Consider the following 24,638-nt stretch of genomic DNA (forward strand, 5'->3'; position numbering starts at 1 on the left):
TTGAATCATATACACCTGCAGTTTTGAGAGATTTTGAGGATAAAATCAGGAAGCCTATGATCAAAACATGTTAGATGACAGTCTTATATAATGTGATTAATGTATACAGATATGAACTCCAGAAGAGAAGTACCAGAATTATGAAGAATTCTAGTCCTATAGAAAAGAAATGAAAGCTCTTTAAAAAGATAACGAAGTAGTGCTTTGCATGGAAATATAGAGTCTGAATGATTTATTAGTTATACAAGCTGGGAAACAAAAGCCATTTACCAAGTCCCATATTTTCACAAACCAAATGACTAATTGAAGGCCAAACATGGATACCAAAACTGCCAATAAAGCAACTCATGAGCTATAACACTCCTTTATTTTAAAACTGGATATTCCAACTAAATTAGAAAAATTACCAAGGCCAGGGATAATCTCTCTTTCCAAAATCATCATCTGTCAAAGAAGATACCAGAAACTGGCTGTCTTTAGCCCACTTCTGAATACAGGGCATGTGAAATATACAGAAACATCCTGAACAACTCCAAACCTAAAACAAAAGTATCAGATATTAACATATACAATTTTTCTTTGATAATTACACAATACTTTAAATAAGCACCACAGTAAATTATTTTCAAGGACTAAAGAAAAATAATTTTTTCTTACAGTATAACAGAAGAAATGTTCTTCATAAAAATTTATTTAAATGTAGAACACTTTAAAGAAAATATTATTAACCAACCAGATTCATCCAACTAGAAATAAATACTGCTAACATTTCGGTTAGTCTCTAATGTTTTTCTTAATGTATTTCATACTTTTTTAAAAAATAAAGTTATACTGTACTGATTGATTTGTAACTTCGTAGCCTTTTCTTTTAACATAGTATAAGCATTTACCCTTATCAAACATTTATATAACATGATTTTATAGTTTTATAATATATCATGAAGAATTATATAGCATAATTTATTTAACCCATTTCTGGTTGTTGGACATTTATTTCCAATTACAAATAACACTACAAAGAATTCCTTAAAAACAAATATGTACATATAATCTCTATGTTGCTTTTATGTTATATATAAAATCTTTTAGTCTAGCACTTACACTAAATTTTAATAATCAGGTGATCGGCCCTGGCCATTTGGCTCAGTGGTAGAGCGTCAGCCTGGCGTGCAGAAGTCCAGGGCACACAGGAGAAGCGCCCATCTGCTTCTCCACCCCTCCCCCTCTCCTTCTTCTCTATCTCTCTCTTTCCCTCCCACAGCGAGGCTCCACTGGAGCAAAGATGGCCCAGGCACTGGGGATGGCTCCTTGGCCTCTGCCCCAGGCGCTAGAGTGGCTCTGGTCGCGACAGAGCGACGCCCCGGAGGGGCAGAGCGTCGCCCCTTGGTGGGCAGAGCGTCGCCCCTGGTGGGCATGCCGAGTGGATCCCCGTCGGGCGCATGCGGGAGTCTGTCTGACTGTCTCTCCCCGTTTCCAGCTTCAGAAAAATACAAAAAAAAAAAAAAAAAATTAGGTGATCAAAAATTTTGAAAACTTTATATTATATATAACTAAATATATATTATAAACATATATGTAAAAAATGATATATATAATTTAAAAGTTTAAGAAATAATAGTAATTAATATTTAAAACCTACCAACACTTTAATATGTGACAAAAATCAGTTTTCATTATAACATTTCACAACTGTATAATCAAGTCAGACATGTAATATATTGCATAAACTGGCAACAGCATTTTAATTTTTTTTTTATTTTATTTTTTTTATTTTTTTTGTATTTTTCTGAAGTTGGAAATGGGAGGCAGTCAGACAGACTCCTGCACGCGCCCGACCGGGATCCACCCGGCATGCCCACCAGGAGGTGATGCTCTGCCCATCTGGGGCATTGCTCTGTTGCAACCAGAGCCATTCTAGCGCCTGAGGCAGAGGCCACAGAGCCATCCTCAGTGCCTGGGCCAACTTTGCTCCAATGGAGCCTCAGCTGCGGGAGGGGAAGAGAGAGACAGAGAGGAAGGGGGAGGGGTGGAGAAGCAGATGGGCGCTTCTCCTGTGTGCCCTGGCCGGCAATCGAACCTGGGACTCCTGCACACCAGGCTGACGCTCTACCACTGAGCCAACCAGCCAGGGCTGGCAACAGCATTTTAAAAGGCCATCTTTTTAGTTGAATTCCTTCCTAGTCATTGAGAAAAGAATGAGGATGGAGAAGTGAGAGGACAAGATGGGAAAGAGGAAACACCAATAAATGGTACCTGTCAAGCTGATTACTGCTAAGTACCAATGTTCAGTCCTGCCAGGGACCCTCTGAAGAACCAGTAAAACATGTCCGGGACTACCCCAACAACCCCTAACAGACAGGAGGCTGGGGCACTAATTCATCAACTCCCTGTAGTGAAATGTTGCCCCAAGGGACATTAACTTCCGTGTGCTTCCGTACGACACCCGTGCACTGGCTGAGTGGATTTCCAAAGAGAAAGCATTGAAGTTAAAAAAAATCCTCACATAACAAGTTTTCATGGTAGGATGGTAGGCCTGTATCCACATGCAGAGACTATTCATCCATTGCAGGTGAAAGCAGAATAACCAACCAGATGTGACTCCGGGCACCAAAGGTATCTGCATCTGCTACACTATTCTAGCCAATTATGTTAAATTTCTGATTCACTCTTGTCAGCAACCCATTTTACTTGGCCTGTCTTCCTCTGGCAATACTGTTATAATAATTGATTAATCTGAGGTCTACATGTTGAGTCTATCATATTCAGTCATCACTTCCCCTTACTTGCTCTATTAATAACCTTTTAAATTTACATATGTATAACTTCAGCATTAGGCCATCATGACTCTGAGTACATAACTTATGTCTGAATCCATCTCTCCCCAGTGACACTAGACTTTCCACAGTACCTTCAATATAGGAAAAGATCACTGAAAACCCATGGTCACTGCTAGGTTCTACTTCCTTAAGGCAGGGAACATATCTTTTTCTTAACCCGCTAAATGTTAAAATGACCAGTTTAACATTTCAGTATTTGTGGGAATCTCTAAAGTGCAGAGATACTTTTTAAAATGCTTTATTAAATTGACATGAGCTTTAAAACTGAAGATACTTGTTTCAGTTATATTAATAGTGCTAAAATTATTGGATTCTCATTTAGGGGTAGTAATTTTTTCAATTACAGATTTAAAAAATAAAGATGAAAACTCAAATGAGTCATTTTTTTAAACAAAAATAGATAAAATGGTTAAGAAATGGTTAAGTATTATAAACGCAATATAAGAGATTTGGGGGAGATAGATGAACATAGATAAGGAGAAAAACTTACGGCCTGGTTTCTCTTCACTGAAGCAATGCAAATTAAGCATGTCATAGCCCCTGCTTGAAAAGCTTCATTCATATACTGTTTTGTTCGTTCTAATTCACGTATATCTCCATCTTAAAATTTAAAAATTAAAAACTTCATGTTAAGCAGCATCTGAAAATAACACAAACTCGCTAATAGCACTATACAGAATGTAAAAACCACCTAGCAATATCAATTGCTCGAAATATAGCTTAAAATGAGAAGTTTAAAAAAAGCAACCTGCGAGCTGCCAAAAGGTCACAAAGTCCATGCATTAAATCTTATATATCTGATTCAAAACCAGTACCTCAGCCCTGTCAGAGTATACTTGCTTTTATTGCTGTTACAGTGCTTAACAAATTCTTTGGGGGCAGAACCTCAGACAAAAGCAGCAAGATGTCAAATAACAAGGGAAAGCATGTCAAAAACAAAGTGAAAGAAACAGTGTCAAAGTTCAACAGAGCCATTTAATTTAAATATAAGCACATGCGTGTGTGTATGACACAAAGCATATTCTTAATAAAAACTAGTTAAATAAAAAGATCCTGAGGTCACTACAGTGTAATCATTAGTTCTACTTAAAAAGAAAGCATGAACTTCTTAGAAAAAAATTATTAGATTGTATTTCCTTAAGCAATTTTTGAGCATTTGCTAGACACTGTACTATTAGTATTGCAGTAGGATTGAATTAGCTATTTTTTATCTTCATTCTACAGATGAGAAAACTGAAGCACAGAACAATTAAATAACTTCAGTTTGATTATTAACCACTGCGAGCCCCTTAATCACTCTGGTATGCTGCAGCAAGGGGTAACTACAGGTATGTCCAAGATATAACATGTAAAAGCAAAATGAAAGACAGAAAAACCACCCAAAGCACACACGACACCAAAAGGGCAGTCATCTTAGTCATTTTAGTGTAAGAGAAATAGTGCTACATGCCTTTAGTACAATAAAAATCGTTTAATAGAGGCTGACTGAGTAATAGTAAAAACTACCATAAGTAAAGAACTTATGGTAATAAACTAATTCAAATCAAAATTTAAGTTACCAAAAAGAAAAATTAAATAGTATGCTTGGATAATTCTTTACTTTCTAAAATTATCTAAGGAAACAAAACACTTACCAAAACTTGCTCTACCATAATATAAACAAATATAATTTAGGGTATTAAACAAAATATCCATAAAGTCACTCTCAAAACTATAAACTAGGCCCTAGCTAGGTGGATCAGTGGTAAAGCAACAGCCAGGCGTATGGAAGTCCCAGGTTCAATTCCCAGTTAGGGCACACAGAAGTGACCATCTACTTCTCCACCCCCCCCCTTCTCTCTTCTCCTCCCTCAGCCATGGCACAAATGAGCAAGTTGGCCCTGGGTGCTGAGGATGGCTCCATGGCCTTGCCTCAGGTGCTAAAAATAGCTCAGTTGCCAAGCAATGGAGCAGTAGCTCCAGAAAATCAGGCCCAGGCAGGGGTTGCCAGGTGGATCCTAATTGGGGCACACGAAAGAGTCTGTCTCTCTGCCTCCCTGCCTCTCACTTGATTAAAACAAAAGAAAAAAAAAAACCCTTATAAATTATAAAATTATTAAAAATAATTGTTTTATTTAAAAAGTTTAAAATGTATCCTTAAAAGCAGACTTAATAATCATATTCTATGTGCTTATTTTGCTTTTCTGCAAAGCTGGATGTAACAAATGTGTAACATTCTAAATTTCACCTAATTTAACAGCTAAGACATAATCGAATATAAGAACAAGATGAAATAGGCTTTAATAAAACATAGTCTAACCTTGTATTTGTAAGATTTATGTAAGATTTCATTAAAATTGCATTATAATTTGGCTATAACAATAAAGTATACTGCCCAAAATGTCATAGTGTATAGCATGGCATTTGAAGTCACGCATTTTTAAAAGATCACCCTGGCAACTAAAGAAAAGTGAGTATGAGGAGGCCAAGACTAGAAGCATAAAGTACTAGTTAAGAGGCAGTTACACCAGATAAACCAAAAAGTGACCTCGAGCAGGTCACTTAATATAATTGTTTCAGTTTTCTCATCTTTAAAATTATAATAATAGTAATATCTACCTCATAGTTATTAGGTGGATTTAATTCACACGTTAAATAGCTGTAGGAACTTGAATTATATGGAGAGGGATGAATTTAAGAAATTTGGGAAGTAAAACTCAGAACTTAATAACTCTTAGATTATGTTGCTTTTATATTTGTTTTTATTGATTTGAGAGAGAGAAAAAGGCAGGAGGGGGACTCGGGAAGAGGGAGAGAGGGGGGAAGAGGGAGAGGGGGAGAAGAAGAAGGGGAGAGGAAGAGAGAGAGAGAGAGAGAGAGAGAGAGAGAAACATCAGTTTGTTGTTCTACTTAGTGTGCATTCATTGGATGCTTCTTGTATGTGCCCTGACCAGGGATCAAACCCACAACCTTGGTGTATAGGGACAATGCTCTAACCAACTAAGCTACACAGTCGGGGCCTAGATTATGTTGCTTTTTAAAGTATGTATTCACATCAACATGAAGAAGGTAAGAATGCTGTGTTTGACGAGATGTCTGACATGGGCAGAGGGAAGGAGTGGTAGTGAATGAACACACTCATACCATGCATGTGGCATCCCTGCTCACAGATTTCTGGTTTGGGTGCATGGCTGAGAAAACTATGGTGCTACCAATTGAAATAAAGAAAACAAGACAAGAAATAAGTTATCTTTCAGCATCTGTTTGATGTGTCCATGGTCCAGCAATATAATGATACCCATCAGGCCGCTAACCATGCAAATCTAAAATCTGAGAGAAAAATCACAAAAGTACAAAGGCTGTGCTCAGAGAAGAAAAATGAACTTCTCTGATAAAAGCCTGGTGGCCAATTCACTAACATGAGATGGGAACCATCTTATTACCTGGCATTTCTTGTTCTTAAATCAAGGGATCAAATTTCCTTACTTACACAAAGAAACAAGAATCACAATATTTATGGATCTGACACAAAAGAGAGTAAGAAAAACTGCCTTAACACTTTAAGATGAAAGCCACATTAAAAATCAGTGAAACTTAACAAATGATAAATGTTTTTAAACACTATGAATAAATACTGAGTTACATCACTGAATTTCCTATTTAAAAGTAAAATCTGTCAATCCAGAATGGTTTAAGTGAAGTCCTCTTAAAGCAGTAAACTTCTTAAGGTTACTCTTTATGAAGTTCTCTAGAAGAAATTATCTCCTAGCCTTAAGGTTATTCAGTATCAAGTTTCTCAAGCATCTACAGTAAATTCCTTGGAAAACTACCTGACAATGTGTTATTTATTTTCATGACGCCACCAATATATTCAGGCAACTAAAGTTGATAATACAGGCAAGAATATTTCTAATAACAACTTTAAGTATAAAAGGTAGAATGTGTAAAGCACTTACATTTAAAATAATCTATTTTTACACTTAGCACCAAACCCTCCACAGCAGCATCACTTTGGCCCCCTCTCTCGTAAGCAAATATGGCTTTAAGAGTAACCCTGGTAGCCCAATCTGTGGTAACGCAGTGGATAAAGCATCAACCTGGAATGCTGAGGTCACAGGTTCGAAACCCCAGGCTTGCCTGGTCAAGGCACATACAAGAAGCAACTACTATGAGTGATGCTTCCCACTCTTCCCCCCCCCATTCTTTTCTTTCTCTTTTCTCTCTAAAATCAATAAATAAAATCTTAAAAGAAATAAAAAAGAGTAATTTAGGTATAAACAACATATAAAGTGACTGTACATGTCAAACCTGAGGACTTAGTTTAAAAAAGGTATGAAAGTCAAAAGTAATAAGATATAAAATAAAGTCAAGAAATGAAATTGACTTCGAGACACATTTAACATGATGAAGAGAAAAAAAATGAACAGATTTAAAAGAGTATTCAAAGTCCTTAAATCCAATCAAATCATATCCAGAAACAACCTGACCCCACTCATGTCGCAGGGGGTGGCCGCATCCTCCCAGCATTCTAATGAAACACCAGTTAAACACACAGAACTTCTAAGGCTATATGGGAAACTGCCTTTCCATTTGCTTTACAGAAAGATTAGTATTACACACATACAACTCAAAGAGTAAAACGTGCAAAAATCCAACCCTACAATACAATAATACTCATTCGTAAAATGCAAAAACTATCCTGTATAGACTAAAAGTGTTTTTAAAAGTCAGGAATATATTTTCATTAATATCAACCAAAAAAGTCTAAATTTAAAAGATCATACAGTACCTGTCTGAGTAGTGTAAGTTATAAATGTATTAGCAACTATTTTCCCCCGTTTTCCTTCCAAATCTTCATCTCCTTCTTCTTCAGAGGAAGAGCTAAACTGTTCTTCAACAAGTTTTTTGGCTGCAGCTTGATTAGCCTTCTTGATTTCCTCAAATTTCCTTTGAGACATTAGCTCTGCTTCAAAGACAAAAAATGAATTTCATTTCTGCAAAACAATCCCTCAAAACTCAAGTCAGAATGTACCAATAGATCATTTTAAAATACAAGTTTAAAAGTCACTTTTGGAGCATTCTATTTTACTATCATCCATGTAAAACAGTATTTTCAAATTTCTTGTCACACAACAAAAGAGAATGCCATAGTGAAAACTCACTTTTGTAAAATGCTCTGCTAAATGCAGCAAAGTGTTCTAGAAATAATGACTAGCAAATCAATTTTTTTAAATTATAAAGGTACAATAAAAATATCCAAAAAACTGGTGATCAACCTCAAAGTGAGGACACTAACAAAAATTTAAATGGGATGTTTAAAAATTGTACACAGTAATTTTAAGAGGGGAGAATCATGCCCACTGGGAGCACAACCAAATCCGCTGGAGGCAGGTGCTTCTTTCACACCACCCCCTTCCACACTACAGCCCAGCCTGGCCTGGCCCACCAAAGTGAACAAACAATATTCACTGTATACCCACTACATTTATATAATCTGCTTCTTAGAAAGCTCAAGGCTTTTACTAAAATGTGGTCATAAAACATATATATTTAACATGAATGACAAACAAAATGTTGCTAACACAGAAAATATGCTTCTTTCAGTAACTTTATTCCAAAAAGAAATGCTAAATTTTGGATTAGTTCTTCCAATATTCTCTTCTGCCTGTCTATACTTCTCATTTTGTTACTTGGTTAAATAATAATGCAAAAAGAATTAATTAGATGACTTCATAGCACATTCCCAAAGAGACTGCAAACTTCGCATCTGCTTCTCCTCCCCTCCCTCCCTTCTCTCTTGCCCTCTCATGGCCAGTGGCTCGATAGGTTCCAGCAAGCGTTGGCCTCAGGCGCTGAGGACAGCTTGGTTGGTTGGAGCATCGGCTCCAGATGGGGGTTGCCTGGTGGATCCCCACTGCGGCACATGCGGAAGTCTGTCTATCTCCCCTCCTCACACTTTAAAAAAAAAGAGATGTATGACTCAAACTTGATGTACAGTAAGAAAGATAACAAATGTCATTAATTATGGGAAATTAGCAGTTAAGAATACTTTTTTTTTTTTTTTGTATTTTTCTGAAGCTGGAAACGGGGAGAGACAGTCAGACAGACTCCCGCATGTGCCCGACCGGGATCCACCCCACACGCCCACCAGGGGGCGATGCTCTGACCATCTGGGACGTCGCTCTGTCGTCACTCTAGCGCCTGGGGCAGAGGCCATGGAGCCATCCATCTTTTGCTCCAATGGAGCCTCAGCTGCAGGAGGAGAAGAGAGAGACAGAGAGGAAGGAAAGGGGGAGGGATGGAGAAGCAGTTGGGCGCCTCTCCTGTGTGCCCTGGCCGGGAATCGAACCGGGACTTCCGCACGCCAGGCCGACGCTCTACCACTGAGCCAACCGGCCAGGGCCAAGAATACATTTTTTAAAAGGCTGAATTAGAAGATGTAACAAAAATATTCATAATCTGATCCAAGTTGCCATGTAAGATCACCTCAAGAAACATTGACAAAGCAACTTTCCTATATATTACTTCTTGCAGTCCATTCTCAATTATTCACATTAAGAAGGCTTGTTTTTCTACTGTCCACAAAATCCAATATATATACTTTACCCAAACTGTTCACAGGTCTCCAACTTGCAGACCTCACCATCCCCATGATAAACTCAGCAACTGCAAGCTAATAGAATAGCACCTAATTTTAAAATCCGCCTAAGAGAAAGAGCACTCAGAAGCTCAATTTGAAAATATATCCTGAAAAATATATTCCAAACACATAGAGGAGTGATTTCAGGAATTGCTCCTGGGGCCCCATGCCACCAAAACACAGCCTTGAAGGAAGGATATTAACAGATGGGAGAAGGCCACACCAGCTACACCCAGGGAAAGTCATAAAATTCGTGAATAGGAACCGAGAGAAGTACCAGAAGCCGAAGAGCTTACAGACCATACACAATTAAAGTCAGTTAAACTAAAGCAATCACGTCAAGATGGAAAACGACTGGCCCAGCAGTAAGGCAACGTGAACTGGATGGAGCGCCTACACCCGATCTAAACGGGGGTGTTTACGACTCAGTCCGCGGACTGTTGCCATGCAGTCTTGATATTATTTTACAAGAAAAGCTGTTACCCAGATTTTTATGAGATTAAAACAAACAAAAAAAAAAACAGAACATTTAAAGCCTGCGTTAACCAAACCAAACCTCCGGACCACAATGTGCAACTTTTGGTCTACAGTCAGTAGGCAGAAAGAGTGAAAAGCATCATAACGGGCAGGGAGTGAGCAAAGATTACTAGCAATTAAAATTCAGATAAAAGATTTTTTTAATTACGATGGGAATGTGCCTGAAAGGTGAGAGGTGGGGCGAACCCGCTCCCCCAGGAGAGGAAAGGAAGTGAGAGCGGAGTGGGGGGCTGCGACAGCTCAGTCCCCGCAGGCAGCCAGGTGAGCCGAGGGGCTGCGACAGCTCAGTCCCCGCGGGCACCCAGGTGAGCCGAGGGGCTGCGACAGCTCAGTCCCCGCGGGCAGCCAGGTGAGCCGAGGGGCTGCGACAGCTCAGTCCCCGCGGGCAGCCAGGTGAGCCGAGGACGCCCCCCGCCCCGCCCGCCCCGCCGAAGTCCCCGGGGCTGCGACAGCTCAGTCCCCGCAGGCAGCCGGGTGAGCCGAGGACGCCCCCCGCCCCGCCCGCCCCGCCGAAGTCCCCGGGGCTGCGACAGCTCGTCCCCGCGGGCACCCAGGTGAGCCGAGGGGCTGCGACAGCTCGTCCCCGCAGGCACCCGGGTGAGCCGAGGACGCCCCCCGCCCCGCCCGCCCCGCCGAAGTCCCCGGGGCTGCGCCGGCCGGGCTACCTGCAGCCGCCGCGGGCGCGGCTCCTCCGGGGCTGGGGCCGGGGCCGGGGCCGGAACCCGGACCCGCGGCGCTCGCCGACATCCTCTCTCGCCCTCCTCCGGCTCCGCGGACTGGGAATCCATTTCCTGAGGAGGGGGCCGCCGTGGCCCGCCCTCGGGCTCGGCCGCGGCCACCGGGCACCTGGCGCCAGGCAGCTTCCATCCCTGAAGGAAAAAAAGAGTAGAAGGAGCTTGAGTGGCCCGGCGCCGAGGCAGGAGTCGGGGCCGAAGGAGGAAGGTCCCCGCGGGGCGGGGACAGGTTAGAGGAGGTCGCGGCCCTGTCTCTCCCGGAGGGCGAGTGCCGCCGAACCCGGGCTCGGGAGGCGGACCCGAGAGGAAGAGGGCTGGGCAGAGGAATGGACCGCGGGGCAGGGAGCATCCAGCGGCGGACAGGAGAGCCGGGGAGAAGGAAGGCGTCTTCTCCGCCTCAGGCGGAGCGCCCTGAGGGGACAGCTCCACTCTAACCTCGCGGCTCCTGCGGGGAGACAGCTGCACTAGAGGGACCCCAGGGCGGGCTACGTCTCCTAATCAACAGTGCCCGCCCCGAGCGACTACAACTCCCACAAGCCCACGCCCGCCGCCCGCGAAACGCGTGGCATCACCGGCCACTTCCTTATCCGGGAGTGTCGAGGTGGAGCGCGGAGGGGGAGGATAGGGAGGGAGTGCCCGAGCGCGTGCGCTAACTGGGCTGAGCCTTCGGAAACTACAATTCCCGGCATGCTCGGGGTCTTGGGCGAGGCCACCGCCCAAAGAGGGTGCACCTTGAGTTAGCCACGAGAACACCTTTCTCCAGAGGAGGATGCTGTATCCCTGCAGCTGCGTAAACCCACCTCCCTATCCGGATTCTTTTGGAGTGGCTGCAGTTGACTGCCCTCCCATCTGTAGCCTTGCCTTCCGGCTTTCAGCTGGCAGAAAACTCTTCTCATGAACTGGGAAAAGGTACTTATTAATGAAAACATTTGGGGTTCAGGAAGAGGTCAGGACGAGGTTGCTGCAGAAAAAGTGGCTGGAGTGGAGAAAGCACTCTTCTGAATTTGTAAACCATGTGTAGGATAAATCTAATGCCTATTATTATAACAGTCCTTTGTGATTGACGATATGCTTTTCCTGAGCAGGCCAGTTTTTTCCTTCATGACAGCTCTCTAAAGTAGATTTTGTTAAAGGAAGTAGTTGAGAACCAGTAGTTGAGAGCAAGAGGTCCAGACCCGGAGAATTGATCTGGTGTTGTTGCGAGATCTCAAAGAAACCATGAGGAGGACCAGATGAAGTGAACATTGCCTTTACTACATACAGGGGAAGCACCAATGGCAGCAGGTGGGTGACAGCTCTGCACCCCATTGGGGAGGAGGGCTGAGGCTCAGTTTTTATAGCTAAGCCCTGGGCCTGGACAGTTGCTCAAATGAAACTCTTTGTCTGAAGTCAGGCAAGCAGGGAGTAGGGGGGAAGTATATGCCCACTTCTGTGCTGTTTCTCCTTCATATCTGGTGACTCAGTTCCTTGTCCTTAGTAAAACCTCAACTACAGTTTTCCTACCCTTGTTTCCATAGCTTGCAGCCAGGTTCTGTGACCGGGGACTAGGGAGGAGGAAGGGCCATGTCCAGCATTGACCCTGCACCAGGATCTAAATCTTCTAACTTCTCTGAGTTTTCCAGTAAGAGATAGATAGATTTCAAAATTTGGGGGCTCTTTCTGAGATTGAGAAAGATATTGATTGCTTGGTGCCACAAATCCTTATACAACCCTTTAACTTAATTAACTAATTCCTCTACATTACTAATAATATGTAATTAGATAACATTTATTAAGTACCATTTACTACTCAAAGTGCGTTTTACATATACATATAGATATAAATAACCAAGGGCAAGTTACTTAATCTCTCTGTGTCTCAATGTTCTTGGGTGTAAAATGGGGGAAATGTGTATACATATTTAAAAACTAAAAAAAATATATACATTTATGATTTGTGTGATTTACTGTATGTATGACACACCTCAGTTTTTTTAAAAGAATTCTAAAATAAAATATAGAAAAAATAATATATCTGAATACTTTTATTGTGCAGCCCTTTGAAAAATGTAATTTAATTGTGTTTATTTTTCCATTACTGCCATATCCTCATATGGATTATTTTTGCCAGCATATTCATACATGCTCCTCAAGTATATTTATCTTTGACAAATACATCTAACTGCCAGTTATCAATTTATTGCCTTTAAGCTCCAATACACCCTTCAATATATACACTGTGATAGTGGACAGAACTCCTTCAAGCAACTCCACAGAGAGCAAGCATCATGCTAAGTTTTCTCAGCAGAGGGCACTGGAGAGACATTGCGTGGGGGAAGGTGCTATACTGGTATTTCCTGCTGCTACCCAGTGAGTCAGCAACACTGCCACGTTTGCCTGGTCCAGCCTTAACCTTCCAGCAGCCTTCTGAACATGGAAACTGACCCCAAGGTCTCCTGCTCACACTGGCACCCTGCGTCCCCACTCACTTTGCGGCTGACACCTCCATCCCCACTCTTTACACCTGCTGCCACTCCCACTGAAGACCAGGGCACCACACGCATGGTTAGGTTCCCATTCTCTATGCAAGCCAACCCCATGGGCTTCAGAGGGAAGGCAGAATAGCTGCAGCCAGAATATACCAGCAAGCTTGTCTGCTACCTCATGGGCTAAACTACACCTTCTCCAGTAGGATCTGGACTGCAGCCTTGGAAAAATGGACCTTCCAAGTTTGTCCTTTCCTGGGTACTCTCAGCACTGTATACAGTTTCCCTATAGCCATTCTTTTATTGGAGCTTAGTAATTCTTTATATTAAACTTAACCCACTATGTGGTTTCTATTTCTGATTAGATCCAGACTGATACAAGCCGTGTATACATTTTATATCAATTTTACTTGAAATACTAGATATAACCAACCAAGCTGATGCAACAACAAGAAATGGGAAAAGTGTTAAGAAGGAAATAAAAGATATAAATATGTAATCAAGTTGATTTTCCTAGCCAGATTTCGGGAACTGATTCACTTTTTTTTTTCTTAATAACATTCAGAATGAATGATGTAAGTAGTATTGTATACTATGAATTCATGAAGATAAAAATAAATTTTTTTTTTCAACTGGGTTATTGTTTTACTTTTTCTAGGAAGGCTTTCATAACATAGGCAAAATCAACCAAACATCTATTCATATTTAAGGTAAACTTTTTTCAAATATTTAGTTAAATAATCCATCCAACAATCAGTAATTGAGTCTAACAGATATTCAATACTGTCAAACACTGAGCATACAAACTCAGAGATAAGAAAGGTTTGCTATAGGTGTCCAGTATAAAGATAGGCTCATAAAGATGCTGAGAACTGAGAAAATTATTACAGGCAGAGTAAATTTGACTGGGATGGAAGGAAGCATTCTGAATGGCAGGGACAGCATGAGCTAAGGTTTAGAAGTGAAAATAAACATGTGTTTGAACCAGAAAGGAAGAAAGTCTGTTGAATACCAAAGGTGATTAATAAGGCAAGGCAAATGTATAAATGGGATTGGAGAGGACCTTAAACAGAAATAGAAATTTTGGTCTCAATATTGGTGGTTAGTAGCCACTATAGGGTTCAAGAGAAAGGTGGTGACTTCGTGAAAGGTTTTTCAAGAAAACTAATGTAGAAATAATAAAATTTGAGCTAGAAAGGGCTTGGTAGGAGAAGTCTACCTAGAATTAAAATTATAGTTGCTATAACTCAGCTTATAAATACAAATGTGTAAATAATCATATTTCAGTAATCATAATATTATAATCAACTTTGTTTGACCTGGGATTTTTGTCTTCTCAGGATTGATTGGGAAACTTATGCATTTATTAATTTATTCAGCAAAAATTTATAAAGCTCCTATTATGTCCCAAGTATCTTCCCAGCCCTAGAAATAGAGCAATAAATGAAATAAAATACATGTTCCCATGGAACTTGTGTTTTAGTAGAGGAGACAGATAACAAATAAGCAAACAAATTAAAATAGAATTTCAAGTTATGATCTGTGCAGGGAGGGAAGGGGAAGAGGGGCTCAATTGAGATCTGATAGGGATGGTGCTCTATCAGGTGACATTTGAGCTGAGACCTGAATGAAAGTACCACATTTAACGGGATACTTGGGGAAAACAATTTCCTGGAGGGAGAAATGAAAACTAGAAGGATCCAGAAAAGGGCACATACTTGGTATGTCTGAGGAACAGCAAGAAGGGCAATACGACTGAAAGAGAATGAGCAGGCAGAAGAGCAGTAGCAAATCAAACCAGACAGGTAATGGGGGCTATCTACTACAGGGCTATGGTGAGGACTTGGGATTGAGTTGTAAGCAAGATGAGGCAAGAAAGTGACAAGATCTCCTTTTGTTTTTAAAGATTTTAAAGATCACAGTTTTTCTATGGAAATGGGCTATTATGAAAAGGTAGGGGGCGAGTGTTAGCAGGAAGCAGATACAGAGTCACGGGTTAAGTAGGTGGGTTTTTTGTGTTTGTTTTTACATTTGAGCCATTGCACACTGATGGGAACCCTCCCATAGAGGAGGGAAACAATAAGGTATAGTGTGTATGGGGAAAGGGGAGGGGAGTTACTTATAAGAACAGAGTTCATGAGTACAAGAGAGGGTCTAAGGCCCTGTGCACAAGTGAAATATACAGTTTCTTAGGAGCTTGTAGCCTTTGTCCTTTGTAACAGATTCATCTCAGACATTCAAGTTTGCCCCCATCCGATGTTGTAGTGGGAAGACTTAAGGTATGCCAGTGTCCTGTTGGGGCGTGAGACTCTCATAGAGCCTGGGAACTCCAGGTGTGGGATCCATCATTCCCAGTGCTCTACCTGACTCATTCCCTCTGAGGAACTGCTACAGACTTGGGATGCTGCCGGCCCTGGGGCATTCAAGGTATCAACAGTTGTTTTTTCTTCTCCCAGCCTAAAGTTAAAGTCTCACAGAACTCTTGGTTCTGAATAAACTCAATGCGCCTTGTAAAACGTTCTTCTTAATTCATCTGTGATCTAGTAAATGACTCACTATTTCTCTGAATATATTGAAAGAAAATTCTCTAAAGACAAGAATGTCAACATGCAAGTAGAATTGACATTCAGATGAGAAAGAGATAAGAGATAGAGCGGCTGGAAAGCTGGGCAGAATAATTCTTTTTCTTTATTTTTTATTAAGTGGGAGGAAAGGAAGCAGAGAGACAGACCCCCACATGCACCCCAACCAGGATCCACCCAGCAAGCTCACTAGGGGGTGATGCTCTGCCCATCTGAGGCCTCTGCTCTGTTGCTCAGCACCGAGCTATTTTAGCACCTGAGAAAAGGCCATGGTGCCATCTTCAGTGCCCAGGGCCAACTTGCTCAATCCATTTGAGCCATGGCTGTGGGAGGAGAAGGGGAGGAGGGGGAGAGATGGAGAAGTAGATGGTCACTTCTCATGTGTGCCCTGACCAGGAATCGAACCTGGGACTTCCACATGCCAGGCGACACTCTACTGCTAAGCCAACTGGCCAGGGCAGGATAATTCATTAGTACATTATGGTCTCAAAAAATAACAAGTAACCACTCTAACTAAGCTATGTTTCTTCACTGTTAGGAGTTACTTCATTGAAATTTGTTGCCTGACCTGCAGTGGCACAGTGGGTAAAAGTGTCAACATGGAACGCTGAGGTCGCAGGTTCAAAACCCCAGGCTTGCCTGGTCAAGGCACATCTGGGAGTTGATGCTTTCTGCTCCTTCTCTCTCTCTCTGTCTCCTCTCTCAAAAAAATGAATACACAAAATCTAAAAAGAAAAAAAAAAGATCTACCAGAAGACATTTAAAAAATAAAAATAAATGAAAAAAAAAGAAATTTGTTTTGTTTGTTTTTTTAGTGAAAGAAAGAGAGAGGGACAGACAGAAAGGGAGAAAGATGAGAAGCATCAACTCATAGGTGCAGCGCCCTAGCTGTTCACTGATTACTTTTTCGTATGTGCCTTGACTGGTGGGCTCCAGCTGAGCCAGTGACCCCTTGCTCAAGCCAGCAACCTTTGGGCTCAAACCAGCAACCATGGGATCATGTCTATGATACCATGCTCAAGTCGGCAACCTCAGGGTTTTTGAACCTGGGTCCTCAGCGTTCCAGGCTGATGCTCTATATACTACACCACTTCTTGGTCAGGCTTTTCTTGGTGTTTTGTATGAAGACACAAGCAAACATGCACACAAAGAACCTCTACTATTGTGTACTTTTCCCTCTTATAACATGATTTTCCTCATCTCTTCCTAGGCTAAAATGAATTCTTTCTTCTTCTAGGCAATTCTGTTTACCAGTCTATGGAAGTGTGTGTGTGTGTGTGTGTGTGTGTGTGTGTGTGTGTGTGTGTGTGTGTGTGGTGTTTTAATTGCTAGTAGTAGCCGATTAATTTTGAAATCAACTTAATAATTTGCAGTAAACATTTTTTTCTAAAGAACTAAAAGCAGAATAGATAAAAGAGGAAGTTCCCAAGTGCATTGAATTTTATAAAGGTAAGTATTCTTTTCTGAAAAGCTCATTAGATCTGTGTGTTTTCTGGGTCACAGTACAAAATGCATTTTATATGGGCCATTAACTATGGACCATAGTAAACAATCAAGGAAATCAATAGATTTCCCTAGAAATACTTACCCTCATTATTTCACCTGTTCTCTCTGTGCTTTGAAATATATTTTTTTTCTTTTTATCATATTCTGCTGAAGACTCACTTCAGAGAATCATTTGTTCCCCAATGAAAACAGCCTTCCTCAAGTTTTTGTACCATGTTATCTGTGTGCCCTAAAGCTGTTGCAAACACTCAATAAAGTCCAATCAAGAAAGCAAATTCAGTAGCTACTAGATCACTCTGTTTATCTCATATTTGGCTTCAGGACTAGGTGAGTTTTAAGATGTTCTTTCTCTCTTAGTCATCCAAGGTAGATCTGGGAATTTTCAGCTTCCACAAAACTTTAGAGATGGAGTATCAGACAATGTGGCCAATTAATCAACGTTACTTCATTCCATTCTCCTAGTACAGCTAGTGCTCGGCTTACAACTACGATCGGTTCTGACAGACCAGTCGTAACACGATTTGGTCATAAGTTGAGTAGGCTATATGTACAGTACTGTGAAATGATGTTACAAAAATCTTTAAGTCATATTTTATCATAATTTTCTTGCATTATTATATATCATAATTTTCTTTGTTCATTTTATACCATTTGTATCATCTCTACACCATTTTGTTTCTTATTTTTACATTTGTCAGGTTTAAGTAAAACCCTGCATTACCAGTACAACTGGTTTAATATTTGCAAAACATACAAAATTACAAAATACAGGTGCATACAAAAATACAAAATACAGGTGTAAAAAATAACATAGAAAACATTTTCCCAATTGCAAAACATATCAAAATATATGAACATGTATGAAACATTTTATTGGCCAGCACTGTCATACGCCCAGCTGGGCAACACTTGCACTGCCAGACGCAGAGCAGTTGTGGCTAGCAATTGTGGTCGTAAAGTCGAATGGTCATAAGTTGCATGGGTCATAAGTCGATCCGTACCTGTAATCAACTAGGAATCTTTGTTGTTGCTGTTTGTTTGCTTTTTAAGCATATATTCCCTTCCTGTCTGTCTCTTTCTCTCTCTCTCTCTCTTTATTTCTCTCTCCCTCTTAAAAAACAGAAAGAAATTAGTGCAAGAATTTGGTACTGTACCAACTGGTACTGGTATTAGACTATGAAAACAAAACCAAATTGCTTATTCCTTAAGTCTCTAGAATTATATTTTAAGAGAAGCAGTTACAGCCTGACCAGGCAGTGGCACAGTGAATAGAGTGTCGGACTGGGTTGCAGAAGACCCAGGTTTGAAACCCAGAGGTCACTGGCTTGAGCGTGGGCTCATCGGCTTGAGTGCAGGATTGCTGGCTTGAGCGTGGGATCATAGAACTGACTCTATGGGCACTGGCTTGAGCCCAAAGGTCACTGGCTTAAAATCCAAGTTCACTGGCTTGAAGCCCAAGGTCGTTGGCTTGGGCCCAAGGTCGCTGGCTTGAGCAAGGGGTCACTCATTCTGCTGTGCCCCCCCCCACCCCATCAAAGCACATATGAGAAAGCATCAATAAATAACTAAGGTGCCACAACAAAAAATGGACACTTCTCATCTCTCTCCCTTCCTGTCTGTCTGTCCCTCTCTCTGTCTCTGTCACAAAAAAAAAGAGAGAAACAGGTCTCTATTATTGGATTTAGTACAAAATCCAAAAAGAATTTCTTTCAAAAAATTCATTATTTCAGTTCTATGGAAAACAATGCTCTTTTTTCTCTCACCAAAGAATCTTAGCTCCAATCCATGAATTTTCAAAAGCTTTTATTTAAACATAAAAATAAAAGGAATGTAATCAAAGCAGATTTTATGTTAATTTATTGTGGTATATATAGTTCCTTGAAATTTTATTTATTTTGTGCTCTTTGGGTATCTCGATGTTACTTCTAAATGGAACAATGGAAGCACCTGTAATATAAACCCATTAAGTGTCAGTATTTATTTATTTTTTTGCAAACAAAGTAACTAGGGAGAATGGCTTATTATATTTAAAAAAATAATGAGTGGAAAAAAATTACATTGCTACATACAGCCCCTGAGATAATGATAGGCAAATTTCCATGCCTATAGTGCTCTGGGTGGCTCAGCTGTCGCTCTTTTTGCTGAGTATAAGCAATGAGGCCACTGGGGTATATCATGGAACACCATGGACTTCGATACCACCAGGATACCTGTGCTCCTCAGCATCATGAATCATGACAAACTCAGGAAACAGACTCCCTGCTCTCTGAAGAACTAACTCAAGTAGCTTCTGGGATCTAGTCCAACTAGCTGAAGATAAAACAAAACGCAACCTCACTGAAAAGAAAGAGAAACTGGCAATCTGACAAGAAATACAATATCAACTCTTTTTAAGGGCTCACATTGTCAGGCTGGTGAGTAATTTTGTGGTAAATAGCTATTCTCAGAATCCCAAAGGAATGCATTGGTGAAAACTGCACTCTTTTACCTCTAGCTCATCAGGAAACCAAGAGCCAGACGTGAAATGTAATTCTAGAAAGTACTGTCTCAAATTTACTCAATATGCACTCCGACTAACTTCAAGTGGAAACATACAGATAACAGGCATGTTATCACCAAGTAGAACCTCATAAAGCACGTAACGTCGTCTGTGTAGAAAAGCAGTCAAGTACAACCTCTTACAGAAGTAAACACTGAAACGAGGGTCAAAAGTCCAGCCTTTGCAACTGAACTGTGTGTAAATTTGGACTTAGCTTCTCTACTTTTTTTCTTCTTCTTTTGAAATAGTTTAAACATACCAAAAATTTTTAAAGGATTTTTTAATATATGATTTATCAAATCTTAACATTTGGATTAATTTGTTTCAAATTGTTTTAAAATATATAAAACAGCATACACAGTTGAAGTTCTATGAATTTCTCACCCTCCATCCCATCCCATTCTCTCCATCCCCCCATAGAAGTAAGCACTATTCTGATTTCAGCTGTCTACCATTCCCATGACTGTTATTAGACTGTTAGGTCATTGGTGCAAATCCATAACACTACTTAGTATTGTGTTGTATGTTTGTAAACTTTGTTTAGATAATATTATGTGTACATACAAGAGTCAGCACTAATGAAAGGGTTAAGACCAGGCAGCCTGCAGTTTCACTGTCTGGGTTCATGCCCAGTGGTGGGATTCAAATAATTTAACAACCAGTTCTCTGCCCTAGTGACTGTTTCAAGTATATATATAAAAAAAGATATACTGAAAGGTAGTTTATTATTTCATGCATTTAATACTTAAATAAGAACAATCAAAGAGGTACACAAAACTAGATTATGTTATAAAAAATAGTTTTAAATTATTAATGAAAAAATATTAAATAATACCTGACAAAAAACAATAAAACTGTTATTTCCAATGACAGCTTGTCACCCCTGGTTTGGCACCTTTTTTCTTGACATTATATGTTTGTTTACTGAAGTAACAAAGGCAAGGGAATTAAAATGTAGTATTGCATCAACGGTATAATGAATTTTATGAAATAAATAAATATTACAAGCATAGTTCCATCAAATTTTTTTCACCTATGGACAGAATGAACATTACTACAGGTGCTTAGAATACACTGTTGTGCAGCTGAATGTTAAAACAGAGAAAGAAACACAAATTTGTGATTTCCACATTGGGCAGCTGCCCAGGCATCTACCTTAGAGAGAACCCTGATTACAAGTGCCATTTTAACAACTGGTTCACCAAACTGAACAAAAAATTAAGTATAGGTTCTGCCAAACCTGTGTGAACCAGCTGAATCCCACCACTGGTCATGCCATTTCCTTCCTGTGGCTCTTGAGCAAATTACTCCAACTCTCTGTGCCTCCATTTTCTCATTCATTAAACAGAGAACATAGTGGAACCTACCTTGTAAGTTATCATGAAGATGAAATGCGTTGACATCTGGGAAGTTCTTGGAACTGTACCTGGCACAAACTAAGCACTGTTTGTGTTATCTGATACTATTCAAGTGTTTTATAGCATTCTTTTATATGCATATATTCCAATTCACATATCTAACCTCCTTTTGATGCATGTTTAGGTCACTTCTATTGTTTTACTATTATAAAAATTCTCTAGCATGTCTCCTTGTGTACATGTAGCCAATTTTCTCCAGTGACAATGCCTAAGAATAAAATTTCTGGGTTTTAGCTGAGCCCAACTTTGAACTCTAAAGGATATTAGTATATCATTGTTCAACATATGGTAGAAATGACTACTCTCACTCAAAGTTCTTAATGGTGTATGTCCTCACCAGTCTTAGTGTTGCCTGGTCGCCATATCTATATTGTATCTGTATTTATAAAATGAGAAGGGGGGGACTAGAAAATCTCCAGGTTTTTTTGCACTGTCTGTATTCCCTAATTCTCTTTCCTTGAATTTCCCACTTTTTCTCTTCACCTACAGGTAGACTAGTTCAGTGAATAGCAAACTATTTCATTTGAGTCTAAAAGTCTATTGTTAGGTATTTTATATTTTTAAGTCTAAAACCTAGGACATCCGATAATACAATATTAGTAATTGTAAGAGGAAATATTACCTAAACAGACAATACCCGAACCAGGCATACTTCCAACACTGTTGATATAAGTCAGTAGTTTTCAAACTTTTTAAAGCAATGGACTTTTAAAATATATATCTAAATTGAATTACAATAAAATTGCTGCTTACTTCTTTTTTTCCTTTGTCTTCCTCTAATACATATCTTATGCACTTGTAAAAGCTTATCGTGGTTAACTTGTTGGAATTAAGAAATTTTAAAATGTTTTGATTGTTACTTTATCCATTAAATTTGCATTTTAAATTCTATTTGACCATATTTTATTTTAGACTGGTGTATATTTGCTATATAAAATATTCTTAATATATCGTTAGAAAAAAAATTACCCATTATTGTCAAAGAGCTCTGATTTTACTATTTATAATTTCTATGGAGAAAAATATACAGCTTTTCAGGCTTTGAAGGTTATAATTGTAGACCAATGTTGCCACCTAATGGTCAGAAGCTTACTTGCATCATATTTCAAATTGGAAACGTTGGGTTGGTTATTATTATTATTATTATTATTATTAGGGTTTTTTTTTTTGGTTTTTTTCTTATGTATTCATTTTAGAGAGGAGAGAGAGAGAGGGAGAGGGAGAAAAAGAGAAAGAAAGGGGTGAGGAGCAGGAAGCTTCAACTCCCATATGTACCTTGACCAGACAAGTGCAGGGTTTTGAACCGGCAACCTCAGCGTTCCAGGTCACTTTATCCACCACACCACCACGGGTCAGGCTGAGTTGGGTTTTTTTAAAAAAACACAAAAAACACAAAAAACACATACAAGAGACTTGACTTAGGGTGGGTGATGAGCACACAATGCAATATGCAGATGATGTTTTATTGAGTTGTACACTTGAAACCTGTATGGCTTTATTAACCAACATTACTTCAATAAATTCAATAAAAAATATGTGAAAATCGGCAGTGATCTTTTCCTGTGAGAACATTATATCATAGAGTTGGGGAACAATCATCAGACATACTGGTAAGATTAGGTGAATTTGGTTTCTGCTCCCTCACCCATCTGACATCCACCAGTTCCAGAATTTTCTCTCTCATCTCTCAGATATAGTTATTAAAGATCTTCAATTTTCAGCTAGCCCTCCCTTGTCTTTATGCCAGGCTTGTCCTAGTCGTAATATGTTAACATGCTAGTTCTGACAGCCATTTGGAGTCTGGAATAAGCCTGGAACATGGCTGGTCACTGGATTCCTAAAAGGTGAGCTCCTGCTTTGGCAGCCACATGTACCCAGGTCAGCACCCTGACCATGAATTTCCCCAAAACCAGATGTTTCCTGTCTTTTTAAAATATTCCTTGATGAAGCTGGAACCCAGTTGTGAGCCTTTGCATTGCACTCCAACTGTCTACACTGGTTTCCCTTGTTGCCACCTGTCAGAGACTCTACTTGGAGAAATGACAAGAAACGAATTGGCTAAACCCTCCTTACCCCAAGTCTTTAAACCAAGAATCTGCCACCATCCGGTGGATGTGAGCATAAGCAAGACTCACAGAGCTTTGGGTCAGAGGTCATCAAGTCAGAACCCTTGGCTATGTGTCCCACCCAGATCAGACTCAAAGTACACACTGCCGGATGCTGCGATTGGGCCTGCTTATTCAGATATGTAACCCTCACTCATTCCTATCTTCCCATATCTTCCTGACATGAGTAGCCAGCAAGCTTCCTCACAGTCTCAGAGAATTTTATGACTGGCAAGAAAAAGGACAAAGAAAAAAATAAAATGCAGATGAAGGCGAAGAGACAATAAGAAAAAGAAGAGGAAAAGGAGTGCTTGTTTCAGGCAGAAACCATGTTACGTATTACTTACAGCCCTCCCACTCCGGGACTAGACACTCCGACAGTGAACAAATTCTTGCCCGTGGATATTGTAGAGACAGGCAAAATGGAGAAAGGCAACTAGAGACTGCGAAGACACAAATGTATTTAGTTCAATGCATATTCTATAGGTAGAACAGACTAAATTCTACCATTGACATACACTGATTGAGATCTATATAAATATCTGATAGGCCAAATTAACAAGAAGTTACGTTGAATTGTGTCGTTATAGGCAGGGATGGAAATCTTTTATCAATTCCTGTGGTCTGTGTTAGGAAGAATATTTTGAACCCCTACTGGGTTCAGCAGTTAAAGACGTGATTGATTAGCAATGTCTTCCATGGCCGCACACTTGTCATATTTGTCTCTTTTCGAGAACCATCCTCCCATTAACTTTTTCCTGGTTCTCTAAATAGGTGCTTCTCAAGCTTTAATGTGAGTATGAATGACCTAACAGTCTTGCTAAAATGCAGATTCAGACACAACAGGAAAGCCTAGATTCTGAATTTCTAAGAAGCTCCCAGGTCATGCCCGTGCTGATCCATTGAACTCCCAAGTTTCTTTTTCTCACGTCACAATAATTTCCTGTGTTAATTACTCAGCATTACTATTACCTTTATCCCTTTTTTTACTGCTAATCAGTCAGAGAAGGAAATAGCAGCCACTGCTGTCTGGCCTTAATCAGAAAAAAAGTTAATTTATTATTAAAAATTTCTACAAAATGTTATAATTTTCAATGTTATATATTCATATATAATATATATGTATATATTTGTATAATAAAATCTGACCTATAATACTTTTTATCAGTAAGAAGTGTCTCTCAACCACTCTTTCCAAGCCTAGGGTCCGATGATTCATATCTTTAGAATGACCCTGAAGCTCTACAAGATTCTAAACTCCCTATTCAATTATCAAAGAAATAATATTTACTGTAG

The 24,638-nt window shown here is 39.9% G+C and overlaps 1 protein-coding gene across 3 annotated transcripts in view; it reads right to left on the reverse strand.

The window, feature by feature from the left end:
* The window catches only part of NFXL1 (nuclear transcription factor, X-box binding like 1), a 48,645-nt gene extending 37,357 nt beyond the window's left edge, over positions 1-11,288 (reverse strand). Inside the window, exons 1-5 of one of the 3 annotated variants that reach the window (XM_066384650.1) lie at positions 11,163-11,288; positions 10,659-10,862; positions 7,606-7,782; positions 3,328-3,437; positions 408-538 (exon numbers count right to left, since the gene is read on the reverse strand). In XM_066384650.1, the coding sequence (XP_066240747.1) occupies positions 408-538; positions 3,328-3,437; positions 7,606-7,782; positions 10,659-10,860 (620 nt within the window). In that variant the 5' untranslated portion in view covers positions 10,861-10,862; positions 11,163-11,288. Of the gene's footprint in view, positions 1-407; positions 539-3,327; positions 3,438-7,605; positions 7,783-10,658; positions 11,139-11,162 lie in introns of those variants that run through there. The other 2 variants (XM_066384649.1, XM_066384648.1) reach the window with 2 other exon arrangements.
* Between the last annotated feature and the right edge of the window lie 13,350 nt (positions 11,289-24,638).

Source organism: Saccopteryx leptura, chromosome 5 (genome assembly GCF_036850995.1).
Source record: "Saccopteryx leptura isolate mSacLep1 chromosome 5, mSacLep1_pri_phased_curated, whole genome shotgun sequence".
In the NCBI taxonomy this organism is placed as follows: domain Eukaryota; kingdom Metazoa; phylum Chordata; class Mammalia; order Chiroptera; family Emballonuridae; genus Saccopteryx; species Saccopteryx leptura.